This window comes from Atractosteus spatula, chromosome 16 (assembly GCF_055471065.1).
Source record: "Atractosteus spatula isolate fAtrSpa1 chromosome 16, fAtrSpa1.hap1, whole genome shotgun sequence".
Taxonomy (NCBI): domain Eukaryota; kingdom Metazoa; phylum Chordata; class Actinopteri; order Semionotiformes; family Lepisosteidae; genus Atractosteus; species Atractosteus spatula.
The window spans coordinates 16,297,021-16,320,686 of NC_142721.1; the positions used below are offsets into that span (position 1 = coordinate 16,297,021).

The 23,666-nt window shown below is 42.9% G+C and overlaps 1 protein-coding gene across 1 annotated transcript; it reads right to left on the reverse strand.

Annotated features, from left to right (window-relative positions):
* Positions 1–345: 345 nt before the first annotated feature.
* On the reverse strand, positions 346–22,941 carry LOC148819675 (mucin-2-like; the record flags this gene model as incomplete). Its single annotated transcript, XM_088935210.1, has 30 exons — positions 22,838–22,941; positions 21,566–21,827; positions 19,329–19,443; positions 19,021–19,111; positions 18,647–18,756; positions 18,336–18,552; positions 17,783–17,908; positions 17,276–17,393; positions 16,859–16,997; positions 16,605–16,718; positions 16,331–16,400; positions 16,038–16,175; positions 15,722–15,886; positions 14,831–14,922; positions 14,584–14,710; positions 10,026–10,281; positions 7,684–7,733; positions 7,492–7,592; positions 7,149–7,300; positions 6,689–6,827; positions 6,354–6,464; positions 5,947–6,126; positions 5,434–5,670; positions 4,858–5,014; positions 4,257–4,388; positions 3,827–3,968; positions 2,712–2,755; positions 2,462–2,632; positions 2,052–2,090; positions 346–1,838 (listed from the first exon to the last, which is right to left on the reverse strand). Coding segments are annotated over exons 1-30 (5,367 nt in total), but the record flags the coding sequence as incomplete, so codon positions are not given.
* Between the last annotated feature and the right edge of the window lie 725 nt (positions 22,942–23,666).

The window sequence follows — 23,666 nt, forward strand, 5'->3', positions numbered from 1 at the left end:
GGGAGTGTGGGGGGTTGTTGTAGGAGGTGGAGGAGTGATTGTTGTAGAGGGGGTGTAGGGGGTTGTTGTAGGAGGTGGAGGGGTGATTGTTGTAGAGGGGGTGTAGGGGGTTGTTGTAGGAGGTGGAGGGGTGATTGTTGTAGAGGGAGTGTGGGGGGTTGTTGTAGGAGGTGGAGGGGTGATTGTTGTAGAGGGGGTGTAGGGGGTTGTTGTAGGAGGTGGAGGGGTGATTGTTGTAGAGGGCGTGTGGGGGGTTGTTGTAGAGGGAGGTGGAGGGGTGATTGTTGTAGAGGGGGTGTAGGGGGTTGTTGTAGGAGGTGGAGGGGTGGTGATTGTTGTAGAGGGGGTGTAGGGGGTTGTTGTAGAGGGGGTATGGGGGGTTGTTGTAGGAGGTGGAGGGGTGATTGTTGTAGAGGGGGTGTAGGGGGTTGTTGTAGGAGGTGGAGGGGTGATTGTTGTAGAGGGGGTGTAGGGGGTTGTTGTAGGAGGTGGAGGGGTGATTGTTGTAGAAGGAGTGTGGGGGGTTGTTGTTGTAGGAGGTGGAGGGGTGATTGTTGTAGAGGGGGTATAGGGGGTTGTTGTAGGAGGTGGAGGGGTGATTGTTGTAGAGGGAGTGTGGGGGGTTGTTGTAGGAGGTGGAGGGGTGATTGTTGTAGAGGGGGTGTAGGGGGTTGTTGTAGGAGGTGGAGGGGTGATTGTTGTAGAGGGAGTGTGGGTAGTTGTTGTAGGAGGTGGAGGGGTGATTGTTGTAGAGGTGCTGTAGGGGGTTGTTGTAGGAGGTGGAGGGGTGATTGTTGTAGAGGGGGTGTAGGGGGTTGTTGTAGGAGGTGGAGGGGTGATTGTTGTAGAGGGGGTGTGGGGGGTTGTTGTAGGAGGTGGAGGAGTGATTGTTGTAGAGGGGGTGTAGGGGGTTGTTGTAGGAGGTGGAGGGGTGATTGTTGTAGAGGGAGTGTGGGGGGTTGTTGTAGGAGGTGGAGGAGTGATTGTTGTAGAGGGGGTGTAGGGGGTTGTTGTAGGAGGTGGAGGGGTGATTGTTGTAGAGGGGGTGTAGGGGGTTGTTGTAGGAGGTGGAGGGGTGATTGTTGTAGAGGGGGTGTAGGGGGTTGTTGTAGGAGGTGGAGGGGTGATTGTTGTAGAGGGCGTGTGGGGGGTTGTTGTAGAGGGAGGTGGAGGGGTGATTGTTGTAGAGGGGGTGTAGGGGGTTGTTGTAGGAGGTGGAGGGGTGGTGATTGTTGTAGAGGGGGTGTAGGGGGTTGTTGTAGAGGGGGTGTGGGGGGTTGTTGTAGGAGGTGGAGGGGTGATTGTTGTAGAGGGGGTGGAGGGGGTTGTTGTAGGAGGTGGAGGGGTGATTGTTGTAGAGGGAGTGTAAGGGGTTGTTGTAGGAGGTGGAGGAGTGATTGTTGTAGAGGGGGTGTGGGGGGTTGTTGTAGAGGGAGGTGGAGGTGTGATTGTTGTGGAGGGGGTGTAGGGGGTTGTTGTAGGAGGTGGAGGGGTGATTGTTGTAGAGGGAGGGTAGGGGGTTGTTGTAGGTGGACAGGTATTACTGCAACAAAGCACTTGAATCTCATAGTTGTAGCACTTGGGAGGAATTAAATTCACGTTGTCTTCTTTCTTGCAGATCAGGCCAAAAGAGACATTGCACTGCACCCTCTGTCCCACTTCCTCCAGGGTGTACTCGGGGTAGGACACTGCCCTGCACTTGATGTCCTCTGGGTGATCACAGATGTTGTCACCCTTGCTTTTAATATTCTCATAGGTCTCCCAGTCATCACCATCAGGTGTGAACTCTGGATCAGTAGTATCAAACCAGGAAGTCCATGTGCATCTCCTCTCACAAGCTGAAAAAAGTTTTAAAAAATTGTACTGTCCTAATCAAACTGTATATAATGTAAGAAAGCATTGGGTCTTTCAGCTCTCCTTCTTAAAATACAGTAGTTCAGAGGAAGAAATGTACACTCACATTCTCCGTTTTGACCTGTGAGAGCTTTGAACATCAACATTAAGCCTTGTGTGTAAAGAATATGAGAATTGGCAAATCAGAATAGACTTACGTGTTGTAGAAATGTGGGGGGTGGTAGTTGCAGGTGTTACTGTGGGTGAAAAAGACAAAGTTATAATTTTTACAAAAATATTTATATATTTTTTTTATTATAATGAGACTTCAGTTTAAATTCGTCCTGTTTATGTATTTTACTCTCTCCTTTTCTTTAAGTGATTTCCAGCTTTTACTAAATTTCTATACCTATAGACCCGTTGAGTGTTAAGCTCAGAGAATTCTGAACATTTTTCTTCAGAAACTGTTAACCTTATCTAAATTCTTTCTCTTTAGCTACATCATTCTCTCTTTCTGCTTAGTTACACAAAAAACCATATGATTGTAGTATTGTGTTATTGTAGTCGAACAGAGCACTAGGTTATTGGCAATATTCTAAAACAACAGAATTACTCAAATAGTTTTTACTTGTTGTGGGTGTAGTAGTGGGAGTTGTAGATGTAATGGTTGTAGTAATAATGCAGTTGAATGTTGTTATGGTTCCATTTCTACATATGTTTGTTACACATTCTCCTTCTTTGTTGTCCTGGGAAGTGGATTCTCCTTCCTTGTACTCCTTTCCATTGTAAAAGCAACAACCTGTGGAAAGCAGATTCAAACTGAGTCATGGACTCAAGACATTCAGCAATTATAAAGTGCCTATATTTAAATTACTCACCAGGCTTCCTTTCACATTTTGTGTTTCCAGATTGTGTGCATTTACTGCAACAATAAAAACAAAGTACACGTCATTGTCACACTCGTAAACCCCTCCTCTTAAGGACGCTCCAGCCCTTCCTTGTCTGTTCTTGATCTCCCACACCTGCCCCCGTCCTATAAGAGCCAGGCGTTCCTGCCAATCTGGGCTCAGCTTTGGAAGACGGACGCCCGGAAGCCCGCCTACCCGCGAGTCCAGGAGGGGCTCGACGGCACAGGCTTCGCAACGGCGTCCTGACCATCTGGGTCCGGGACTGGGAGCTCCTGGCCCCGTTACCCCCTTTTATTCCCCCCGACCCTTCGCCAGATCCCGCTCCGGCTTTTAACTTCGTTCGTCTGTGTCAGGATGGATCACCCGGCTCTGGACATTGGCTTTCTCAGGTTATTCTCATGGACTCCCTTTGGACTTGTTTGCCCTGGACACACCCATCGAGCACCAGCGCACCTTGGACATGCCCCCTGTTCTTCTTCCAGCCCCTATCCTAGTCTTTTTTCCCTGTGTTTTCTCACTCCCTTCCGGATTGCGCTGTCTGCATAGGATTCTGACAGTCATCAGTTTAGATAGTTTAGATCATAAATATATATTTACCAATAAAACCCACAGCTTTCTCAGAGGTGTTTTGTGTTTGCTGAGCATATTGTGACAGTTATCAGATTGATTGTTCCATGGTTCTGAATTAGTTTATCCAGTAAATGTGCCCATTCAGGGTGCAGTCTTCATCTGCTCTAGTATGAATCTGGAATGGCTTGAATTGACTGATACCCCAGATGTGTCACACAACTGAGTCCCACTGGGGTTGTGGGAGGAAAGTTACCCTCACAGCGCCCATTTGTGGCCTTTAATGTTATGGTTAGGAAAAGTATCCATCCTCCATCTGTTAACTCTCTTGTTAACACTGGACTCACTGTGTGGAAAAGAAACAGATGACCCAGCAGCTTACATTTCAGAGGATGTTAACCTGCTGTGGTAGTACAACTGTTGATAAAGAGAGTCAAGGACAGAATTGCCAATAGCCAATTTGAGAGATGTAAAATTATTTAAGTTTGGATGAGTAGTTCTTTTTGAGAGTGCCTTACCACGTGGTACACTTTTCAGCAGTGGGAACGTCCTGCCCAGGACGATAGAGAATTTCATCTATATAGCATCCACATTTCTCCACACAGGTTTTGGTTTCTTCATCAAACAGGGGTTTGTCTGGAGGGCATCTGGCGTAGCAGCCTACAAAGCAACAGAGAAAAACATGTTGTAATTATACAGTACTTAGAAACAAGCTAATTTCTTATAGCTGCAATTGGTAATAATGATGCAGTCTGTTCTGGGATCCGCAAAGTGTCTTTAAACACGTATTAAGTCTGCTTTTTGACATATAAAGTTTGTTTGCTTTTTATCTGCAGTATCTATATTCATAGTCTATCATCGTCCACTGCCATAGTATAATGGTGGGAGGATTATCAGAATGTGGTGAATGGAGACAAACAGGCTGAAATGATGTTTTTGTAGTCTCACCCTCCAGTTTCAGGAGTGAGTTGCTACAGTTTCCCTCCGGGTTCTCGCAGGTTTTAATGCAGGGGCTGTGGCAAGGACTGTAGTGCCACTCACAGTCCTCTCCAGGGGGGTTGTAGAAGTCACAGAACACAGCTGCAAGAGACAAAACACATATACAATCCTTAAACAGAATGCATAATTCAGAATACATAACCTTCATTTCAAGCTCTGAGTTCTGACTTTGTTGGTTGGCCATCTACTTGCAATGAACCCGTTTTTACTTACAGAGAGATAACTGTACTGAAGTTCAACTGCTTTCACTCTGTACTTGTGCAGAAAGTCATATAAGTTAAGAATCTATCTAATTGGAACAGACTTATACACCCATCCTATTTGTTATTTTACATTGCAGATATTATCATACTGTACCAATCATGTACTGAATAAGATGCATAGCAAAAACAATAAAAATCTAAGTGATATTAATACAACTATTAAACAAGAAATGTAGGTGTTTCAGACACTATAGATAGTATCTTTCAAAGGCATGAATTGCAGCAGCAACTACAAAGCAAAATGCAGAACCATAAATATAAACTCGTATTTTGTAAACTCTACTCACGGCAGATCTCTGGTGTTCTCCAGGCCACACAAACACCGGCTTTATTACAGGCTGCAGCATAGGCAGCCACAGCTGTGCAGAAGCACTCACAGTCTCCTCCAGTGTCACAGGCACAGGAGTCATGAACACAGGCGTCATAATACGGACTGGGGTCCACCTGCACAGGGAAGGGCCAAGACACACTGCTTTTTACATTTATCACACATCATCAAAACCACACACTCAGCTTGCTTATAAACATTTTGGATATTTTAAATAACCCTAACCAAATTCAGTCAAGATATACAACACAAGTGCTTAGACACGAGTTATCCAAATAGTGAAGATGATTGTGATAATAATAAATTGTTTTTATTATACAAACCTACTTGTAAAAAATTATCAGAGCAATCAGAGCACTGTTATAATACAAGTTATAAGCAGGATTTTAAAGTCAAATCTAAACTCATCAGGCTTGGCCTTTGTCAAAGTACAATTTTAATAATGATCTGTGACTAATTAATAAAACCTTTGTTTTAATACAAAGTCCACATTTAAGATGTGAATTGTCTGTGAATTGTCTGTGGTGTGGTGTACCATAGGATGGCAGTTCTCAAAGGTGTCTCCCTTAATGATGCTGCACTTCAGCTTAGCCCAGCCATGGCGGAAGGGATTCACAGAGCAGGGGTCATGGAGCTCTGCATCAGGACAGCTGCTGGACACCTTCCAGCTGTTCCCAAACTCCAGGGGGCTGGCCACCACCAGCTGGCCCTTGGTGGTGAAGTCGTTCTTCCCGTTGTCATCGAAGTTCCCACACAGGCCGCACACCTGCCCCTAGAGGAGACACAGGGCACGAGTCAGGGAGCCTGCGGTGCACTCAGGGTACATCCTGCGACAGCAGCACTGCAGAACCCCTCCCACAAGCCACTTCATGCTGAGAAATTAGAGCTGAGTGCACAAGTCTAGCAGTACTTTATACTTTACAAGAAGAGTAATTCCACATTGCCAACTATGCAACATGATAGAAAACAGTATGGGGTCTCTTCTGCTAAATCCCCACTAACTTTCTTTTATACCAGACGACCTTGACTGCAGGCAGTCCTGACTCACTGCGTATGATGGATCCAGGATGATGTAGAGGGCTGTCTTCCGGTCCCACAGTACCTTCAGCCCAACGCTGGAGTCGATAACGAGGTACATGCCAACAGACCGCACTCTGTACGTCACCTGTTCTCCCCAGTCTAGTTTAGTTACTTCATACTTTCCATCAGACAGCTTCAGCTCAGTTCTCTGTGAAAGACAGACAGCTCAGCTCCTGGTGACCCCAACATTTATACCAGTTTCTACAACAAGAGATAGTGGGGAGGCTTGCAGTAAACCAGACAACGTCTCAGCGCTGGGTTCAGAAACATGGGAGAACAGTTCTGCCAATAGAGTACAGCTTGAGATTGGATCTAGAAGGATGACGATATACCTGAAAGAAGTAGCTATGATGATATTCAGGAAATGGCTCTTACCCCCATATAAATCCGCACTGATTTGGAGCAGGTTGTGCCTGTTGTTCCACAGGGAATGTTTTCAGTGATCACACTGAAGGTGCCGTTTGCAGATTTATCTCCACACATGTCCTGTAAAATAAACACAGTAGTCATAGTTATAATATTTTTAAAAAATAAAAAAAATCAAACATAATTGTTACAAGATTAGTTTATAAATTCTTATTTAATTGTTGTTTTCTGTGCAAGGATATTGATTTTTTAAAAAACAAAGATAACAGCATAAACTACCTTATGAAACAGCAGCTACTGTGCATATTCATAACACACTTTGGGCTGATAGACTGTTACAGTACCTGAGCTGCCACATATCCACAGTCTCCATCAAAGCCAAACCTCTGCTCATCGAAGGTGATGTAGTGCCCACTGCCATAGATGGTGCAGATGCCCGGGCATTTCTCCTTCGTGCACTGCCACTGCCCTGCCTTGCAGGTGCTGGAGAGAGAGTCACCAAAAACATTTAACCGGGGGAAGAGAGCTGGAATCACACCAGCTGTCAATATCAACAGGAGTATCCTGATGAGCACAGCTTAAATTTACACAGAAAGTACCCCTCTGTAGTCTGGTGTATTATCAAGCATCAAGCATTTTGCATTGCAGCAGTTATGAATGTTGAAATGTATACATGAGGCGTAGTGTGAGGTGTACTGTAAATGATGTATTCTGATAAAACGTATTCAAGTTATATTCTTACACTTCTCTATAGCGAGAAGAGTCTGAAGTTGATAAGCTGATTTGCTCTAGTGAAGGACCTACCAGGTGTTGCACTTGTCCTTCAGTGTCACCCCAGGAGCAAAGACATCTCCATTATGGAAACAGGGGCACTGATGTTCAAGGACACAGTTTTCCATCCCGTCGTCATAAAGCCCATCGGGACACTTGCACCCCGACACGCACCCAACGGTGTACTGCAGGGACAAAGGACACCCAGCACAAACTGAGTGGGCTTTTTTATTTAAACACAAAACTTTATTCATATTTTGTGAATACTGAAATCAATATATAAAAACTTTAGAACAGCTAAAAATATTATGTAAGGTACCTGTACTTACTGTAAGTGACAGGCTGTGTTACTGACAGGAAGGGTGCTTGTACTCACACATTCCATCGCCAGATTCTTACACGTCTTCTGACACTCCAGGCCTGGAGAGCCTGGCCTGGCTGTGGAACAGTTGAAGTAGGTCATGGGGGATGGGCAGCCTGCAGTACACAGGACACAGGGAGTCAGAGCCAGCAGAAGAAACCAAGAGCTCTCTGCATGCTTTGCTAGCCACAAGCCCATGGTACTTACTTGTCGATGTTTCTGTAGACAGGCAGTGTAACTTCCCATTGGTGCACACGCTGAAAACACAGAATGTGTAGGTTACATGTCTCAGTGATAACAAGAAGAAAAAGGAGTATTAAAACAGATGCATTTAAAATTATATACTAAAATGTGACATTGTCCCTGCATTGGTTTTATGCTGCAGTTCACTTAAGAAAAAGACAATTATGCCACCATTTGTTTGAATCTCACTGATAATCGGGTGTACAGTATTGTTACAGGGGTCCCTTGAGCAGACAAAATTGTAAAGTTTACCTTAGTATACAGTACCTACTGTACAGTAGGTAAGTTGTGGGTTAATGATTGTCAAGGAGCAGTACAGAAACACGCAATATAAGAGCACAGAGAAAGAGAAGAAGGCAGAGGCAGGGAACAAGGAGAGGAGAGACAAGTGTCCAGAAGAGTTGGGACTTGAAGCTTAAGTAGCCAGGCGAGAGCCCCTACTTCCAAACCAAACCTGACTGGAGCTAAGCATTTGAACCTTGCTAGAGAGAGCATGCTATTCTGTGTTTTTAGGGAACTTGGGTTTGTTGTGTAAAAGATACCTCAGTTAGAAATGTCTTTCCTGCTAAGGGTGCTTTTTTATGGATAGGGATATAGGCTCCCATTTATTTTGTGCATCCAGGGTGCAGAGAGAGAGATTTAACTGCAGGTTACATTGTACAGTATTTAGTTAGAAGGCAGCTTCTCTCCTGTCTGGCCTCTGTGGGCATTAAGAACTTTGCATAGCAGCAGTCTGGGGTTTTCTGGGTGACCAGAATGTTAGGCCTCAGAAACACCTTGTTTGTAATTACTGTACATAGAGTAACTAGTGTGTTGTATAGTATGTTTTGTTTTGTGTAGTGTAGTTTGTGTCTTGTCATTCTAATAAATATTTGTTTAACCAAGTGTGCCTGGATTATTACTCCTCTCACCAAAGCTGTGCCAGAGAACAAAGAGCTCACGTGCCTCTAGTTATACCAGCCGCTCAAGTACTGTATGTTGCTAGAAATCACTTTGGGGGTTATAAATAGTTATTTTACTTACTAACTAAACCGCTTGGTCAAATTCTGATTTCGAGTGAAATAAAAATAATTTACAAAGAGCTAGGGAATAAGTTACATAATTGGTGTTCAAATGTGGGAGAGACAGAATCAAAGAGCAACAGGTCAAAAGAGAGTTTGATAGATGCAGAGGTGTCAGGGTCATCTGTTTTCTTTGGATGATCAAATGTCAGGGCTAGAACTGTCTACGGTAGAATGTTCTACTGCATAAAAGACTGCAGACAGCGGTCCACCACTCGAGACAGAGACTGCCAAACAGCCACCAGCTCCACAGTAACAGGCCTCTACACCCAAAGGAACCACACCTGAGGGTGGATCTCAGCTTCCTGCACCTCCACCTGGCTTCCACAAGCTGCCAGAGAAGGAAGAGCCCCGGCCGACAGAAGACACAGAGCACAGCAGCACTGGAAGCAGCTTTCCCGGAGGCAGAAGTACTGACAGTATTGGTGTCAGTAGCCTGAGCCCCTGGGTCCCTGTGAGAGGCCTGTGGCATTACCAGAGTCCTTATAACAATCAGGCTACCTCAGGGGGCTGGGTGAGTTGCAAGACACTGCAAGAGCAGGGCAACAGCTCTGAGGCCTGCCCTGTCATCCTAGAGACTGTGTCCTACGGCAGGGACAGCTTTTCCTTGGCGAACCTGCATACACGCCTCTTCAAGAACTCACTTCTGTCTGCAGGACTAACAAGCTGTCTGTGTCACCACCTACATCTGTCTGCAGCTGTGACTCAGGCAACATTCAGGGTCTTTCAGCCTCTCCAGTGAAGCTCTGCTAGGTATCAGGGGGCCAGGATTTCATTCCTTAACTTTCCCTTCCTCACTGCAGCAGGAGCACAGATAGAGCAATGAACCCATCAGGTCTCCAGTTAACATTGGCCTTGCTGCCATTTCTCTGACTCCCAGCAATAAGATTAGACAGCACCGATTTGAACTGATCTGGGAGTTCACACTGTAGTGCCAGCTGGAGGCAGTGGGCATTAATTTGGGCCAGAACAGCTTCACTCCCAGTAGCCCAGTGTTGACGAATAGAACCAGGCCTGCTTTTGTGTTGGGCAGACCAAAGCTGCATGCAGTGAGGGCACCATTTATGGAGCCTGGTTGAAAAGGATCAGCCAGTAACCGGCTTGATACCCCAGGAAGAAAGAAAGTGGACTGAATAATGGATTTTGATTCATATAATGCTGACCTTTTTGCTTCATCCTGATTTTCACCACTTTCGTAATCTCCCATTTGTAAGTCTATTAAAGAATACTGGAAATGGTATCTACCACTGCTCATCCTTGGTTGTGATGGATTTCCCAGGCTGGATTCGGTCTCCATTGTGGAAGCAGGGGCAGCTGGCCATGGGCACACAGATGCCACCCTCATCCTGGTACAGACCGTCAGGGCAGGTGCAGCCATCCACAGGCAGGAAGGTGGGGGAGCAGTACTGGAGATCAGAGCTGAGGGAGAGACAGGTGCGCTGGCAGCCACTGAGCCCATAGGAGAAGTTCTGGGTGTCAGGACAGCTCTCTATATATGTGTCTGTGAATCAGAACATGCACAATTAATGACCATCAGTAACAGTAACAGTGTGTCTGTGTGTCTTATCACATATAAAGAAATTAAGGATGGGATTATAATTTAATTAGGTGAATCACAATATTTGCACTGTTTCTTTAATTAAAGCAGTTAAACTAACAGTGTGATCCTGTTAAATATAACTATTACACTCACACAGTTGTTCTTGGAGCACTTGTACTATAGTAGAACAATATTTCATTTTTCAACAGCTGCCAAAATGTTCACTGCTATCAAACAAATATTTTTCATTTAATATCATACTGTATGTAAGTCAATCTTTTTCAAAATAATAGTATTTTATGGAAGTTTTGACTTTTTGCTTATTTATCCAAACATAGTTGTTTATTTAATAAAATGGAATACAGTAACAAAAATACAGTATAAAGAACACAAATTCAGGACTATTCAAACATCTGAAAAGGCTGATTTTTAGTTTTAGAGGCTTTCTCTTTGACAGAAGAGAGGTAGTCTACTGAGATGCTTCCTGATGCATAAAGCTATACAATAAAAAGTGCCAAGCCAATAAAGGGATTCAGTCTTTTCTATAACAAAAGTCATTGAAGTGAATTTGAAATAAGTAAAATACAAGACATCATCTACCGTACATTCCCAATCATTAGATACTGAGAGGCAGCAATAATGCAACAAAAGCTATTGGTACCAATTTCAAATCTATCCCCTTCATTTCATAAAATATTTGATTAGAGAACTGATTACCTACTATTCACTTATGATGGTGGACAAACAATTGTGCAGTATAATTGCTTGCAACAAACTATTTTAATCAAATGAACTAGTTGCGTCATTTGGTAACAATTCTCATGTTGTTTTTTAGTGTTTTTTTATTGGAAACAAACAAAAATTACATAATTTCAACAATTGCAGCAACATAGGGCAACAAAGAAAGACATCAATATATCACAAAAGGAGAATGATGAGGACAGGAAAGAAACAAGAAAGGGATAACAGAAAAAAAACATTCAACATCAAGTCTAAAGAAAAGGAGAAAAATATATACAATAGTAATGAGATCAGGATCACCTCCCATACAAATGAAGATGAGTAATGAATGGCACCCAAATATCATGAAATGTCAATATTTGATTTTTAATAGACATCATAGTTTTCCCAAATAAAAGAATTTCAAACATATCTGATGTCCTTTGTGAAAGAAAAATATATTTTTTCTATCTAATTTAATATAATGTCATTTCACACCAAAAATGAAAGACAGGATTTTCAGAAGACATGGCAGGATTTCATTGCAATGTTGGTGTGTTTCAAGGTCACAAGTTCTTGGAGTAAAGTGTATAATGTGTAAAACTTTATACTTAATGAGTGGATTTTTTTTATTAGTAGAACATTTACTGTAAATATATTGAGACATATTGGCGATCAGAGTTCCGATGAAATGTCTTAGGATATAACCGTGGCCACTTTACACTTGGTACTGTAAATACATTCCAGTGTCTAATGCATCCAGTATTCTGTATATTTTACACACCGAACACCGGTTTCTTGGCAAGTTAAGAAGTATATCTGTCGTCTTTAAATGATAAGGTAACAATGGGAGTGAGGAAAGTTTGTCTTTAAAAACCTGCATAAATTGAAATAATTGGCTTTGGGGGAGAGAATACTAATCTAGAAAATGGAATCAACTGGCTCTTATTGTAAGGTTGTCCGAGCTGTTTAATGCCTTTTGAGTAGCAAATTGAGAAGCCTATACGTTTCTTATTGATTATGAAATCAGGATTATGCCAAATAGAAGTTAAAAGAGAAAATGATTTTCTATTTGTGAATTTCATTCATCTTAAACCATATTTCAGTTATGGATGAAATACATGGATTTTTAACCCATGTTAAAATAGTTTAAATAGTCATTATTTAAACCATTTTTTTAACTGAGTTGCCAAGCAAAGGGAGATGTAACAGCACTGGGGTACTAGACTCCTGCTCTAATTCCAACCAAGAATAGGTATCTAATTGACTCTGGTTAAACCATTGAGTAAATGGCAAGTAATGAAGAAAGCTAGGAGCTGATATGCCAACCTGTTTTGTATTATTTTGAATAGTTGAAAGTTTAATACGACTGTTTTATTTTTCCAATAGAATCTGATTAGTACACTTTCCAGTTTAGAAAACCATTTTTGATTTGGAAAGATGGGAAGTATAGAAAGCATGTAATTAATGTGAGGAAGTATTCTTATCTTTACTGCAGCAATACGCCCCATTAGAGAGTCTGGCAATCCATTGAAGTCATTGCAATGTAACAGAATCAAGTAGAGGGATCAGACAGATTTAAGCGTATTCATACACCAAGATATCTAAAACCAGAAAGGTTCAGTTTAAAAGGTAAAGAGCTAGCCAGAGTATCCCGACTCCAATCTGTTTAGTGGAAAGACTTCTTATTTGGACCAATTGACCTTGTTGACCTTGTATCCTGGAATATTACCAAAAGTTTAAGAAGGCAAGAAGAGACGTTTTAGGATTTTGTAAATAAAAAGCCATCTGCATAAATACTAATTTTGTGCTCTGTAGTACAGTACAGTAATACCAGTAATATAATCAGATTTGCTAAGGATAATGGTTCAATAAAGATATCAAATAGTAGAGGGGAAAGAGGACAGCCTTGTCTAGGTCCATCACAGAGTATAAAATACTACATATCTTTCTAATAGTAAAAACTGAGGCTTTAGGACAATTATATAGGGTCTGAATCCAGTGGATGAAGCCAGGTCCAAACCCCATTGCTCCAATTGACTCTGTCAAAGGACAATTGCTTAGCATGATAGATGAGATTAATTAAACACTTACTATTATCTGATGCTTGTCTTCCTTTAAACAATCCAGTTTGGTCAGAATTAATTAATCTCTGGATCACAGAGGCTAATCTATTAATTTTACAAATCATTTTAAGGTCCACATTTAACAATCTTAGTGGACAATTGTTTGAGCAAGAGGATAGGTTGTTATCTTTTTTAACTATAAGAATAATCAGAGCTGTATTCATATGTTCAGGGAACTTATTCTTAGATGTGACATCAATAAACATATTAAATAGAGTAGATGAGAGAAAATGCTAAAAATGTTTATAAAATGTAGCTGGAAACCACCCAGTCTTAGTGGTTTTCCATTACACATGCTGAACGAAGCTTTGTACAGTTTGTCCAATGAGAGAGGAGAATCTAGGCTTTTTAACTCTTCAGCTGAAAGAGTAGGGAGTTTAATAGTCTTCAGGAATGACTGAATGTCTACATCATTAGGCAAGTGATCAGTTCTATAAAGATTAGAGTGAAACTGTTTAAAAGTTGAATTAATCTCATCTTGATTAGTAATTGTTGAGATTCTCATTATCTCATTATTATCATCATTAGTTCCAGTAGGCAGCTGCGTCAGCATGTGTAGATTGCAAAGGATCAAGTAAAGGTTTATTCCGTGCTGAGAAGAGAAGAAAGGAAACACAACGTTTCAGCTGTGGAGCCTTCTTCGGGTGTGAAGGCTTCACAGCCAAAACGTTGTGTTTCTTTTCTTCTCTTTTCAGCATGGAATAAACGATCATCATTAGTTCTTATGGAGGAATTCTTATGTTCTTAACAAGACCGGGGTTATGCTGCAAGGTTCTACTCATCTACTACAGTACTATAGCAAGTGATATTGCTTGAGCCCTCCTTGTTTGAGACTAAAGTGATTCAGTATTTGTAGTCAGTTTAGGATATTCCCTCTGATCCCAGGGATGTGCCTGGTTGATCTTCTCTAGACTGATTCCAGAGCAGAAATATCTTTAGTAACCCAGTCACTACAATTATATACAATATTCTAAATGAGGTGTCACTGGGCATGGTGCAATCTTAACGGGTTCAGATGTGCAATCCCTTGTACAGGCCAAGAGCCTGTAATGAGCAATGGGCAATGCAAGGTCACCATTGACAGAGTGAAACACAGAAGGACTCTTTCATTATTGGAGTTGCTGCTGTTACTATATTCAGCAAACAGGACTCTGGCACACAGGCCCATTACAGCAAAACAGGCAGATACACCAGTCATCTTGGTCTGAATCACATGGGATAGCTGAGGTGGGGTTTGGCAGCTGTAAAATTTCCCATATTTTGTCCTCTTTTACATTTTTTGTAAAGGGTTCAGCTAATGTGCCCAAAACAGCTGGTTTCTCTGTGTGGTTCTGAGGATCAGTACACCCCCTACTGTACTGTATGTCAGCACTACTCCAGTGTGATTTCTGCCCCAGTCCCTCCCTCCCCCACTCACCACACACAGTGCTCCTCCAGTCCCGCAGACTCACACCCTTGGCAGCACAGGCTCGCACATAGGAGGACAAGGCAGCGCACAGGCAGTCCTCACTCTTCTCACAGTTACAGGTGGAGTACACGCATTTCTGGAATCACAGCAGGCAGGAAACTAGCTATACATTAGACATCCAAATTGACCCGTAGAATTATTTCCTTCACTTTCTCTACAGATCAAGATGATCTGGATTTGGAGTTCACATCCATACCTTGTAGTAGTCCTTGGGATTCACCAGCGCATGACACTCAGCAAACTTACTGTCAGTCTCCAGAATGGAGCACCAGTGTTCAGCATAGTTCTCTGTGGGATAGAAGCACAGGAACACCTCAGTTCCACAGAACTACTGTAATGGACTAGTTTTACAGACCCCTAATAATCAATACCATCAATTATTACCATTTATAGTGACAGCCTATGATAAATCCAACAGATTGTTTTCTGTTATCAAATTGTTGGTATTGCGTACTGCCCAAACTCATGAAGGAATAAAATCCTGGACATTTTTTATTAAAATCTAGTCAAGATTGTCAATTGTAGTGAAGGTTTTGAGTTACAGTACAGACTCTTCATACTGTTTGTATGGCATCAACTTTCATTTATAGGCTGATGATGCACAACTTTAGAAAAAACCTGACTATTAGCTGTTAGATGTTAAAAATTGAAGCAAGAAAATGTTTTGCATCAGAGATCTGACATGACCAAAATTGATCTGATTAGCTCTCCTTATTGTCTCTGTCAGTGTCTTTATGAGGAATAAGATGAGGAATCTCGTAGTCATTATTCACTCAAGCTTTTGTTGTGAGGCTGATATTCACCTTCCTCTTGCTGTTTTTTCATCATCCAGTTAAGTCTCTTCCAGTGTGATACAGAAAAGCTAATGTCTATTTTTGTCTTAATTACTAATAATAAAACAATCGCTGCAATATCCAGACATGTTCTTAAACATTTGCAGCATATTCAGAACACAAATCCCTGTACACCTTTAGACTCCAACGTGGCAGAGATGCAGTTTTTAGACAAATGGTTGAATACACTCAGTCCCATTATCTGGCCAGCACATGCTGTATATGGACATGGAAGGCAGCTCTTGGACTCTCACCCGTCTCCACACTGAGGGCACAGGGGTCATCCAGCCGGTCAGACCTGTCTGGACAGCTGGCCTGGGCCTTCCAGGAGTTGGCAAAGGGGGCAGCTGTGCCTTCCACCAGCCCAAGCTGGGTCTTGAAGTCATCACTCTGAACGTCATTGAAGTCTCCACACAGACCTGTGCACAAGACACTGCTTACAGTGGGGCTTCTGCCTGAGCAACTTACTGTCATTTTCCATAGCAAAGGAACTGCAATACAGACTGTTGGGCAAAGATCAGCTACCAGAGAGCTCAGGTTTTATTGTGGAACAGATGCAGTGCAACTTACCACACATCTTGGTTTTGTAGGACTGCTCCAGGGACACATAGACCTGCATGATGGGAACCAGCTGGACCTGCAGCTGCAAACCGAAGTCCGACTGCAGGATGATATGGAAGGAGGAGGGTCTGAAGACATGGAGGTGTGCTGAACAATGACAGAAATGGAAGCCATTAGATCTGTATTGACTATTCGTATATTCATGCAGTTCTCTGTTGTGACCGTCACAATGCTCAGCTCAAGTCTCATCATACACCCTACAGAACAGGGCACGTTCCCAACAGACGAAGTCTAGTTCTCACCCGTGTTGTATGGGAGACTGATCTCAGCCGAGTTGTGGAGCACTTTCCCATCAGCTTTAAACAGCAACGCCTACAACAATAACAAGGAATATAAAGATGGAGGAAACACAAAATCTACTGTCTAATCGGGTACATACATTTTCTGCCAACTCTTATTATGGTTTGTTCTTTAATGGGATTTTTCTTCTTTGTAAGAATATAGTTACTGTGACTGAAACCTGTCCTTCCTGGTATCTTGTCCCTCCAGTACCAGTCTCTCTGGCTCCACACTCACATTGTTCTTGTCATTGTCCAACAGCACCACCACTGTCTTCAGACAGGTGTCCAAGTCCTTGGAGCCACAGGGAATCAGTTCTCCCAGGATGCTGAACGTGGCTCCGTCACAGTCCTGAGAGGGTACAAATAGAGTTGACCTACTCAAGCCAACTTATCATGGATGACTGCACCAATTTACATTCTATAGGACAGCTTGCAACATCTGGAAATGACAAAGAAAGGACGTCCTACAGTAATGGGCAGGGACGTTACCTTGGACAGGACATAGTAGCAGTTCCCATGGAAGGTGTAGGTCTTGCCATCAAAGGTGGAGATGTGAGCTCCCCCCTCCACGGCACAGCTCCCAGGACAGGACCGGCTCTTACAGGCCCACTTCCCCGACTCACACACACTGAAACACAGAACAGCCCTTCGAGTTTCACACCCGCGCCCTGCATGAAGAATATCACCCCTGGCTCAGCAGCACTGTGAGGAACTCTGCCTCAAAGCCAAAGAGACAACAGCATGCAGAGCACATCACACAGAAATAAGTGTTTGTGAACACAATCCATTTTAATGGGAGGATAAGATGGGACCTGGTCTTTTACATTTCAGTTTCAAACTACACTAAATCAGATAGAGAGATTGCAGGTGACAGAAGCCACTGCAGTGGCCGAAGATGCCGTTTACCATTCCTCGCACTCCTGCTGGACTGTCTCCCCAGGCTGGTAGTGTTTGCCATGCATGTTGCACTGGCACTGCTCCACTGGAATGCACCCGGTCTGAGAAACATCGTCAAACACCGTCCCTGTGGCACAGCAAAGACGGGCAGCATGAGACCACAGTCCGTGACAGACTGCCTGTTTCACTCTCATACTGTTCCTGCTGGAAGGACTTCAACACCCAAAAATAACCTCTTCACTGGAGAACAAGTCACCATTTCTCTACTTGGTCACTAGTGATCACGCACTGTGACAGTATGTGGATCTTCAGTCACGTCATGCTCTCAGCCTAACTTGCCCAGTAAAATAGTCTAACATCCTATTTCCTAGTCATTTGTATTAAAATAGCCTCTAGTCTCACATCTTGTGCAATACTGTTAATTACAACTGCACAGTGCATCCAAAACAGGTCTTGGAGACCAAGCATGTCATCCTGGTTTTACAGGGTGGTGTTGCAGAACACAGGGGCACTGACCTGCGGGGCAGAAGCAGCCGTCCATGCGATGCTCCTCACACAGTTTGCTGGTGTCAGTGTGGGAGCAGGTGTTCATACAGGGGGAGCCGCTCTCCAAGTACACCATGTTGAAGGGACACTGCTTGGCTGCAGTTTGGACACAGTATATTTAGAGGTCATCACAGCAATGGGTTAATGACACTAAGCACTGGAGGACATGAATTAGGATGAAGCTGTGAGGAGTTCAGATGTCTGTCAGATGCTTTGATTTCAAGATACTGCAAAGGTCTTCTGCTTCAGGGCAGATCCTAGACTCTTTGATTTAAGGCAAAGGATAATATTTATATACAATATTGCCTCTCACAGCAGTAAAGAAGGCTAAGCAATTCACAGTTATGCAGCAAAAAAGACAAAGTAGTTTTCAGGATAAAAACCCTGCTCTCTTACAAGGAGCAGCAAAAACATCAGTTACAGCCTAAGGGCAAGAATCCAAGTAGTAATGACTTATAACCCAATACTAATCTGGTATAAATAGTTTGCCTGTAATCTAGCACTGGACCCTGATGCATCTTACCGCAGAATTTCTCAGTCCTCCAGTTCTGGGGAGTGCCACCAGCATGGGAGCACTGCCGGGAGAATTCGGAGAGGGTGCTGCACACACAGAAGTCACCCAGGGTAGAGTTACAGCTGCACATGTCCTGAATGCAGGCCTGGAGGTAGGGCTCAGGGTCCACGGAGCTCATACAGTTGGCCCAGGTGTTGGACTTGAGCAGCTGTTCACAGGGTGTGCGCTAGGTGCAATACAGGCAGGTTACAGCCACTGAAGAGAGAAACTGTACACAATCACATTCTGTGCTGAGCTGGAGGTTTAGACGTGATACTCACATACTGAGAACAGGAAGGTGTTGACTCCTCCTCATAGGGGTCCTCACACACCTCATTGGTCCGATGGATCTTCTGCTGGTTCCCAAATGTAATGGGGCTCAGGGCTTCACCTGCATAAGAAGGTTTACGGTTTTAAATATGTTTTGGCAATGCAAAAGATATGACATTTACAGAATAACTGATTAATAGTTTACTAAATTCATTTGTGTTTAGTACACAGAAGGTGTTTTATTATATTATATAAATTATACAGTAACCATGAGAAAAGTAGTTTCACAAGTATATAAACTCAGTCTTCACTATTCATGTTTGACAACAATGTGTGATTGCCGACTGTCTCATACTTTTCAAAGTCCCTCGTTCCAATAACTCACCCTCATAGATGAACTCATTATACATGCTGATCCCATTGTAATCCCCACACAGCCCACAGGTGCGGTTCCTGTACTTGGAGTCCAGCTCCAGCTGAGGAAAGAAAGCCCAGAATGCTCAGTTCAGAACTGGGGTAGCCCGGCGTCTTGACAGAAGTTTATGGAGAAATGTGTGCATGTCAGGCCTGAGACACGCCAACATTTCAAAGTCATGTCTATGGTCTCGTTACAGCTCCAGGAGTGACCTACTGGTAACAGGATGGGAATGAATCTTCCCTCTCTGAAGAGCTGACAAACAGCCTGGCTCTTACCATGATGGCATCTTCTCCGTTCCACATGACAGTGAGTCCCAGTTTAGCGTACAGCTTCGTGTAGACCTCATTCTTCTCCAGCAGTACCCCTGAGCCGTAGTATGGGGTTTTCACACTGGGGTTGAAATACATTGCGTTAGTTTTAGGTCCTTGTCTTTTGCAGCCTGATTTTAAGGCAATTCATTTTCAACACTGTAACTGGACTGTGTACATTAAAGAGAGAAGATTGTTCTGACTTTACTTAATGAAACAACCTGCATGAGGAAGCTTTCCTCACTAATATGAGCGCAAGAAAAAATATGGTTTGAAGGACAGAATATAAGACTTTTACAGCCTAGAACAGTTAAGTTCTACAGGTAAATAGAACAGTTAAGAACAGCCTAGTGTAGTTAAACTGAATTTATTTTCAGAACTCAACACTGTTTTAAAAATCATGTGCTGATTTCTATGTTTGCTACCATGCCTTTGTGATTTCTCACTTCTGTCAGCTTAGTCCTTGAACTGAGCTTCTGAAGAGACATAAAGATTCTCACACCAATACTTTATAACCTGCCCGAGCACCAGGAGAGAGGTGGTGTCAGCATTCAGTGTACATACTGCAGTGAGCAGTCAGAGACAGAAATCCTCAGCCTGAGGGAATAATAATAATAATAATAATTGCTTTCACTTATATAGTGCTTTTCTGGACACTCCACTCAAAGCGCTTTACAGGTAATGGGGATCCCCTCCACCCCCACCGATGTGCAGCCCCACCTGGATGATGCGACGGCAGCCATAGTGCTCCAGAACACTCACACACACCAGCTCTCAGTGGGGAGGAGAGCAGAGTGATGAAGCCAGTTCAGAGAGGGGGGTTATTAGGAGGCCATGATTGGTAAAGGCCAGGGGGAAATTTGGCCAGGATGACGGGGTTACACCCCTACTCTTTTCGAGAAACGCCCTGGGATTTTTAATGACCACAGAGAGGCAGGACCTCGGTTTTACGTCTCATCCGAAGGACGACGCCTTTTTACAGTATAGTGTCCCCGTCACTATACTGGGGCATTAGGACCCACACAGACCGCAGGGTGAGCGCCCCCTGCTGACCCCACTAACACCTCTTCCAGCAGCAAGCTTAGTTTTTCCCTGGAGGTCTCCTATCCAGGTACTGACCAGGCTCACACCTTCTTAGCTTCAGTAGGTTGCCAGGTGTGAGTTGAAGAGTGATATGGCTGCTGGCTAAGCAGTAATGCCAAATGAATAAGCAATAATGAATAAGCTGTAATGCCAAACGCATTAATCAGTCATTTGATTTTATGATATAAACTGCCCAGTTAAGCTTGTGTCAAGGGCAAGCTGAGACAATCCTAGTCTTTTTCTCAGATTAACAACCTTTTGTGATTTCAGTTTTTCTTCAAAAAAGTACAGTAGATTTGTTTAAAAAATAATGGAGATTATGCAACCCACACTCTCTCTTGTTAATGATAACTTTCATTTACATCTTCCATAAAATGACACTGTTACAGGATAGTAAGGAAACACATTTACTGTACACAGTCCCACAGTCTGAATCACACATCTGATAAGGATCGATATGTACAGTATTGTATGTGTTTATACTATTAGTGCAGAGCACTTTGAACGTATCAATATTACATTTTATTTGGTATTTTAAGTGTCTGATAAATCCTTGACCTTGCCCAAGTGTTTATGAGGCCTTTGCAACTATTTCAGCATTCACACCACTGCAATTCAATTGCAGGCACAGACTAGCTCTGTTAGTAGAGCATGAGACTCATCATCTCAGAGTAGTGGGTCCTCCATGTTGGAGGTTGGGCACAAGGCTAACAACCCTGTCCCTTAAAAAACGAATGTTACAGGATGTTGCTGCCCCTACATGCTGGAAGGTATAATGGGCAAACATCCAAAGCCACTGCAATTCAATTAAAAATTGTGCCCCTTAAAATTTTGTGAGACCTTGACAAAATGTTTTTGGAAGTCTATATATCAACGTGTATTATCTGCTCTGTTTGAGCTTGTGTGAAGAATTCTAGCTAGTTAAAACAAAACCTTGCTTTTCAAAAACTAGTTGGCTGTTTTTTAAGATGTTATTGTTTTATAAGTATTTTGCTAACTTCTAATTCTAAGTGTCATTTCCAAGGTTTTACTTGTAACAGAAGCACACTTCCAGTTTCTTGGCTCAGTTCTGTTCCCCCCTTTTATAAATTGAGTTTTCAGACATTCTCAGCAGTACTCACATGTCTCCATTGACAGACGCCAGCTTTCTGCGGAGGACGACGACGACGTTCTTGATGGTGATGACCACCTGGCTGATGACCGGGTGGTCCTCATGCTCCGCCCGCTGGATGTGCACGGAGAACTCCAGGTAGGACTCGTGGCAGTCGGAGGCCAGGTTGTACTCGCACGTCCCCGGGAACTGGTACACGTCCCCATCGAAAGTCTTGTAGTGCCCGTTGCCCCAGGTGCTGCAGATCGTCTGGATGTGCTCACTGCCACTGCCTAGGAGGAAGGGCAAAGGGCAGCTCAACTGGCTGAAGGGCGGCCAGTTTAACAGGTGCAAAACTATAAAAGTCCTTAGTTTGACAACAGTTCTTAAGAACAGCTGTTGTGTTGCACACGGCAGCCACTTACAGTATATTTTGGGGTTACCACATTACAGCACTTAGGTTCCCCCACCACTCACCCCCATTACCAGTTCTAAAACACGCACAATAACGAGCAGACATCTGCAGAGCCCATCCATCTCAGTCCTTGGTCTTCCACAGGGAAACCAGTGTCTGAATGATGTTCAGTGACGTTCAGTGCTGAAGGAAGTTTGTTGGTACAGGTCTCACTGTTTTAGTAGAATCTTGGAAATTGTGTTTTAAACACTTATTTTGATAAAACTTGCTGTATTTTTTAAGCTTGTTGTTACTTAAAGAAGTGTTTAAGTTTTAGTTCATATTCTTGTTGAAATAGCTGATTTGTGTATTTATTCTCCAAATACCAGATCAGAAAGCTGGTCCACTTTTGCCATCATATATTCATCTAAAAAGAAACTTCTGACAGAAGAAAAAACCTTCTTAAAAAAATCAAATTTTGCATGTATTTGCAAACACTAGACAAACTGTACCTATACCATCATTCAAAAATCTCTCCAATAAAGATAAATATTTCCCAAGTGAATTTGAATAAGAAGAGCCTCAAGCTTTCCTGACATGATTCATGCAGGTTGTTAGGTTTGTGGATTATTGTTGTGTATTTACAACTACAAAGCAACAGGAATAAAAAGGGTGAATATGAAGAAGGTAAATAGTGCCATTATTAAGCACGTCAACAGGTGCCGACTTTTAGCACTTATTTAAAAAGTGCGTGACACACCGAAGTGTCAGTGGACGCCGCAGTTTTATTACACATTCATCTTCATTGTTTAAATCTGTGTACGAGTTCCCGAAAGTATTCTTTGACACTGCCAACATTTGACTGATTTTAAACATAAACCTTTAGTAGCTGCAGTCTACTCTGCCTACCTGTTTGCGTAGAGCCATAAGCAGCAAACATCATCAGCCACATCAGCACCAATACTGGTACCCCTGCCTTTCTTCCCATGGTTCACTATGGATAGGCTGCAGCGTCTCCACAGGATCTTCAGGGAAAGTGTCCCACCTGGATTCTAGCTCTGGCTTTTATATCTCCAGAGGTAAGGAGGGACTAAAGTATCAGGGGCTGAGCTTGATGCTTCCTCAATGTAAACAGGTATCTTGTAGAATTTTCTTGCAAGAAGTTAAACACAACGATGAAACAGGAGCAAAAGCAGGAGCTTCACCACCACCATTCTTCCATCATCTTTAACCACTCAGTCCAATACAGCGTCGCAGTGAGCAGGAGCCCAGCTCAGAGTATTTATTAAATAACTGCAGAAATGAGGCAGGCAGGAACTTTCATGAAGGTCACCAATAGGGTAAAATTCAACCCTATGTGAACTATACAGTACAGAATGTTTTTCAGATCTTAATTGAAGCTAGTTTTTGACCATTTAAAATAAGACTATTATTTTCTTGACTCTGTACTGATGTTTAATTGCTTTTCAGATTATAATCTGATACAGTGTAGTAGTTGATTTCACAGTTCATGATTTGTATGATCTAGTATTTGAAGAATTGTAGTTTTACATTTGTACTTTAATTCCAAAGATGGTATGTGTTATTGTGCTGGCTTCATTACTGTTCCACACACCCCTCTGTAGCTAGTACAGAATTACAGAAACTCTCTGTAACCCCTCTGGAACCAGTAATGAGTGCGGATGATTGCAGTGTTTTCCAGTGTAATCTCCCCTTGCCTTAAAGCCATGGAAATAAC